Source organism: Haemorhous mexicanus, chromosome 1 (genome assembly GCF_027477595.1).
Source record: "Haemorhous mexicanus isolate bHaeMex1 chromosome 1, bHaeMex1.pri, whole genome shotgun sequence".
NCBI lineage: Eukaryota > Metazoa > Chordata > Aves > Passeriformes > Fringillidae > Haemorhous > Haemorhous mexicanus.
Window position 1 is genome coordinate 123,652,577 of NC_082341.1, and position 6,050 is coordinate 123,658,626.

Sequence of the window (6,050 nt, forward strand, 5' to 3'; positions counted from 1 at the left end):
TTGATATGCCAAAAGGAATTCAGGAACCCCAGAACAGAGATGATCAAAACGAATAAAAACTTCTAAAAAAATCATTCTGTTAAAAATTGCTGGAAAAGTCTTTTTAAAAAGCTGAATTAAACATGAGATAATAAAAACATTCCTTTCCTAAAAGCTGGTTCTATAACTGAACATTGGTATTACCCTTTCATCTTTCGGAAAGCCCAGATTTGCAGAAGCACACACATGTCTATTCCCTTGACAGAAGCCATGTACCCGGTTGCAATCCCCAGCTCTAAGCTGGAAGTACGAGTTCAAAGCATGGCTGTGATTACTACAGTCAGCTCAGAAGCCCCCCCTCAGAATGGGACAGTTTCCCAAAATATCCATGACTATTTACAAACCTCTGTTTACAAATCTTTTCCAGTATTCTTCCAACCACCACCTTCCCAACCACACTGTGAAATCACAAGCTGCAAACTCCAAAAGCAGGGTAATGCTCTGAGGTGCAGATTCCTGGAATAAATAAAAAGGCTGGAATTCAGATCAACACAGCAGTTTCCAGAATGTAATTTTTACCTTCTAAGATTCCTCTACACGTTTTCAGGTAAAGAAAGAAGATCAATTCCTGGCATGCAGTATTTCTGCTGTTCCAGCAGTAATCATTAACAGTTCAAGTAACTTTGGAAGTGCAAGAGATGATGTCCTCTCAGCCCAAGGCATCTACCTGAAGCATTCTAGACTTTGTACAAATACAGACCAAGAGAACTCTGAGAGTTAGCTGCATAAGGATCAAACTGGAGGGTGCCTGGATCAGTGTAACGGTATTAACCAGACTTTAACAAAACAGTGGGCCTTGCAGTTCAAAAGTTCAAATTTATGCCTAAATCTAGATAGTGCCTAAATCTAGAGAGTGCCTATGAACCTCTTCAAAGAACTGTCTTTAAAATTAGTTTTATCTGCAATTCCAGGTGATAGTATGAGCTACCCAAGGCACAAAATATTATCCAATGCCATCTTGTGGTAAACAAGAAAATAGTCCATGCCAACCAGCTTGGATATAAATGCATAGGGATTCTATTGCTCCATAGTATACAAATCAGGCTCAAAACGGGTGACTTGAAGAAAAAAAATTTCCTGGTTAGACTGTGGGTAAGTTGTCTTATGCCAGCCATTAGAATTTGAGAATCAGCTAATTGTCCTCACCTTGTAAACACAGCCTTTTATTTCATTTCAACAGCACTGCTGTGGCATTACACTCAGAATCATTTCCATCACTCCAAAACTAATGTAAAGGCAAAGATGGGATAATAACTTGGAATAGAACTGTACCCTGTATAAAACCACCCATCATTGCCCTGCACAACAGCTAAGTGCTATCATGAGCTTGTTTTTAGGGCACCAGGGATCAGCTCAAAATATCATGGCCACACAAGCCAAATCACTGTATAGCTATAAAAGGATTCTTCTGTAGCCCATTTGTTTAAAAATAGCATGGAGGTATCTGTGACCCAGCTGACCTTTAGGAGCACATCATATCACCTCACTTATAATTATATCTGTTGAGATATCTGCCAGATGACACTGCTTCCCAAATGCTGTTCCTGCCCTCCCTTCTCTGCGGGGAGATTTACCCACAACACCTGTGTCAGTCTCGGTGGAGCTGCAATACAGCACTTGAATTTTGATCCTGTGAGGAGCACTCAGTGGGACTGCTCTACAGCAAGGAGCATCAGAAAGAATCATATGCTTTAAAAAAATCATCAAAAACAAACAAACAAAAACCACATGTGCACACACACACAAAAAAAAATTCTGTCTCAGTCTCTGGATGCCACCACACATCCCTACTGCAGGCAATGGCAAGGGAAGCTGCAGGGCCCTATTGACTCTCTACGATGGTCCTACCACTCTGCTTTTGATGTTTGCCTCCCCTCATGTCTTGAGTCTTTCCACATAAGTTCCACCTCAGCACCACTCATGGTGGCAGCAGGAGACAGATTTGGGACCCCCTTGAACCCCACACAACCCCAGCCTGGGGGTCACTGGGGATTTCATCATTGGTGATCATTGGTGGTCATCAGTATCACAGGTGAAGGGTCCAGAAGGTGAAGTCCCATCAGAAGCAGACAAGGGAGCCAGGGTTATTTTGCCTGGAGAAGAGGCTCAGGGGTGATCTTATCCTTCTCTACAACTAGGCAAAAGGGGATTGTAGGCAGGTAGGGTTTGGCCTCTTCTGCCAGGCAATAGTGACAGGACAAGAGGATATAGTCTTAAACTGCACCAGGGGAGGTTCAGGTTGAGTATTGGAAATAATTTATTCACAGAAAGGGTGATTAAACACTAGAATGGGCTGCCTAGCAGGGTAGTGGAGTCACTGTTCCTAAAGGTTTTTAATGAAAGACTGGACGTGGCATTCAGTTTCCTGGTCTAGTTGACATGGGGATGTCTGGTCACAGTTTGGACTTGACGTCCTCACAGGGCTTTTCGAGCCGAATTGATTCCGTGATTCTGTAACTGGAAGTGCATGCCCATAAGACTCGGCGGCGGCTCCCCTGGCAGACCAGAGCTCCTCTGGCAGACCAGGGCTCCTCTGGCACACCGCGGGTCCGGCGGCCTCGGGCCGGGTTGCGGGGAGCCACGGCTCCCTCTGGCGGGCCGGCGCGACGGGACTGCATCTCCCGGCGGGCCTTGCGCCCGTCCCGCCCCAGGGCCCTGCGGCTCGGGCCCGGCGGTTCCGGCGCGCTGACCCGGCGGAACTTTGCCGCGCTCCGGGGCAGCGGCGGCGCCGCTCGCACGTGGAGCCGCTGCCATGGCGGCCGTGCGGGTGGAGGCGGTGTTGGCGGCCGCCGAGGAGCAGGAGGCGGAGAAGCGGCGGAGCATCACGGTGGAAAAGGAGCTGGAGTTGGAGTACGACCTGGGCAATTTGCTGGCCGTGGACCGCAACCCCCCTCCGGCTGCGGCGCTGCGCGGGGCCGGCCCGCGGCGGGAAGCGCTGCTGCGGGCGCTGGCCCGCGACAACACGCAACTGCTCGTGTCCCGGCTCTGGGAGCTGCCGGCCGAGCGCGCCGGTGGCGCCGGGGGCCCGCTGGTGGCGCAGCTGCCCGAGCCCACGTTCCGCCTGCCGCGGGAGAAGCCGCCGCCGAAGCCGCGGCCGCCGACGCGCTGGGAGCAGTTTGCGCGGCTGAAGGGCATCCGCCGCAAGAAGAAAACCTCGCTGGTGTGGGACGAGCAGGCCAAGGAGTGGCGGCGGCGCTGGGGCTACCGGCGGGCGGGCGGAGACCCGTCCCGGGCCTGGCTGGCGGAGGTGCCGGCGGGCGCCGACCCCGAGGAGGACCAGTTCGCCCGGCTGCGGCGGGAGAAGCGGGAGCGGGTGGCTCGGAACGAGCTGAACCGGCTGCGCAACCTGGCCCGAGCCCACCGCGCCGGCAGCGCCGTGCCCGCCGCGCCCCTGCACCCCACCGGCCACCAGGACCGCGACGAGCTGCGCCGGGTGGCCCGCGTGGCCCGCGTCTCCACCGCCTCGCTCGGCCGCTTCCAGCCGCGCCTGCCGAAGGAGTCGGCGGAGCCGCCCTCCCGCAGCGGCGGCAAGAAGCGCCGCTTCGAGCCCCTGCTGGGCAACCTGGCGGCCGAGCGCAGCCGGCAGCTGGAGCTGCTGCGGGACATGGGCAGCAAGAAGCCGGTGCTCGACATCACCCGCGCCGTCAACAAGCAGCTGCGGCAGGAGGAAGCCGAGGCGGCCGCTGCCAACAAGGGCAAGAAGCAGTCCAAGCGCGGCAAGCGCGGCCGGCGGCAGCAGCGGCCCGGGCGCAGCGGCAAGAAGAGCGGAGCCCGGCGTCAGCCGCAGCAGCCGAAGACTGCGGGCGGTGGCAGCGGCGGGGGCAGGAGAAAGAAGGCGTGAGGGACAGTGTGCAGCACGGGCTAGGGATGCCCACCGAGGCGTGGGAAGGGACTGTCGCTGCCAGCCTCCTGCCCAGTGCTCTGTACACACACGTATCTGTCAATAAACGCGTTCTGACCTTTCTAAAACATCCCGCGTTTGGCTCTTAGCTGATAGAGAAGGAGGGCTGTGTTCTCCATCCAAGGGAAATTGGTGTCCTGTGAAGGGAGAAGGGTGCCCCGGTTCCCCCCAGGCTGGGGGTGTCACAGTGACTTGTTTCACAGGTAATGTTGTTTCACAGTTGGCCTGCAGCATTTCTGCCAGGACAGAAGCTGAGCAAAGCTCTTTTCAGGTAGCTGGGACTGGACCGAAGACGTGGCCGGGAGTTTTGATGGAGTAGCAGCCACAGGTCCAGTTAAAGGATGTGTCTGATGCTCTCTGCCTTGGGCAAGTGGCCTGATGGTGGGGCTCTTGCTCTGTAAGTCAGCTTCTGCCGCTCAGCTCTGTGGTATTCAGGTTCAGTTACACAAGGAACATGGAAACTTACTGTAAAATTTATTGAAGGGCCTAAGAAATTGTACAGATTTTCTACAGCATTTTGTTGATGAAAAAAGGTCAAAGCTGCTGACCAGCCATTGAGTTCAGCAGAAAAATGTTTGTATTGTACAGGTTAAAACCTAAATTTCTCCCTGTAGTAACAGTAATCCATCATTTTATAGAAATAATCTTACAGTATTTACCTAGCACTTTGAGAAATTCTCTCTTCTTCCCATTACTCTTGAACTTTGTAGTGTCACATGTACACATGAAATAGGAAAAAAAAAAAACAGCTGTCTCGATGTGTGGCTTAGCTGCAGGGAAGATGCTGTTCCCTGGTAAGAAAGTTAGTAAAACAAGTTTCAGTAATCTCAGTTAAACTGTGTTTTCAAACTTTGAGGTTTTTAGTGGTTACTGATACTGTAATGTATTGCAAGTTTTTGAAAAAGCTGGGTGACTTAAGCAGTTTTCTTCTTGTTCTGTAGCACTTCAGTTAGGATGGCAGCTTCAGTAAAAAGCATCAGAAAGCAAACCCTTTGTGTTGGGCAGCTGCTGAGGGCAGAAGGGCTTTGTACACCTTGGAGTTTGTATAGTGTTGATGGACTGGCAACTGCCCAGCCTATGAGCCTTACACAAGGTGTTCTTTGCCTCTCTAGTGCTTCTTGCCCATGTGCTGAGCTGTCTGCAGCACTACAGGCTGCTGTGGACCTGTCAGTGGCATGAGTGGTCCTGTGGGCACAACTCTCTGTCATCAACAGAGAGACATGCCAGACCTCTATCTTCCAGGCATTTCCATAGGGCACACCTTGTACATGCTCAGCCAGAGAGAAGGGCTCTTTTCCCATACAAATACACTCCTGATGAGAGTTCTGTGCTGCTCACAAGGCTGCTGGTCAAGTTTCTCCACCAAAATCCTATTAAGTGTGTTCATCTCCAGCAGCAAAGTGCTCACCTGAGCAGAGGTGCAGGTGCTCCAGTGGTGTTGCCACTTTCTGGCTCTCACAAGTGAATAAAGGTTTTGTAGCTTCATTTAGGGGCCTGAGCAGGCCACTAACCTGCTTTTCCAAGCTCAGCACCTTGCAAAATCCTAAGTTTTAGGCTCATCTGATCTGTTCATAGAATCATTGAATGGTGTGGATTGGAAGGGACCTTGAAGATCATCTAGTAAAATACAAAGAGTATGCAAAGGCAAAATACTTCTATCTGTTACATTAGAAAAATGATGGTTTTTTGTCAGAATCCAGTGTTTCCTTTGCTCAGTGCTGGTATAGGACTCTGCTGGCAGCTAAGCAATATAGCTTACAGCTTAAAAATTTGGTTACAAAATTTTGATCCATCCTGCACTGTAATTTACCATGATTTCACAGAATTACAGAATTGTCATGATTGGAAGGGACCTCTGGAGATCACCTTGACCGAGGCCCCTGCCAAGGCAGGGTTGCCTAGAGCAGGTAATAGAGGAACATGTCCAGATGGAATTAGAATGTCTCCAGAGAGGGAGACTGTCACAATAGGACATGAAATGAACAACACTCACACTCTGAGATGTCCAAGGCAAAAAAGGGGCAGTTTATTTCTGAACTCAGATATTTATAGAACTTCAAGAGTGACCATGGATTGGAGGATGAAATTGCCACCTCTCCAACCACACTGG

General features: G+C 51.2%; 1 protein-coding gene across 1 annotated transcript; it reads left to right on the plus strand.

Annotated features, from left to right (window-relative positions):
* The first annotated feature begins 2,704 nt into the window (after positions 1 to 2,704).
* Positions 2,705 to 4,008, plus strand: RRS1 (ribosome biogenesis regulator 1 homolog). Its single transcript, XM_059861516.1, has one exon. The coding sequence runs from the start codon at positions 2,792 to 2,794 to the stop codon at positions 3,878 to 3,880; it is 1,089 nt and encodes a 362-aa protein (XP_059717499.1). The 5' UTR covers positions 2,705 to 2,791; the 3' UTR covers positions 3,881 to 4,008.
* The last annotated feature ends 2,042 nt before the right edge of the window (positions 4,009 to 6,050 follow it).

Coding starts and splice junctions, on each gene's coding strand:
- RRS1 (XM_059861516.1), top strand. CDS start 2,792: ATGGCGGCCGTGCGGGTGGAGGCGGTGTTGGCGGCCGCCGAGGAGCAG.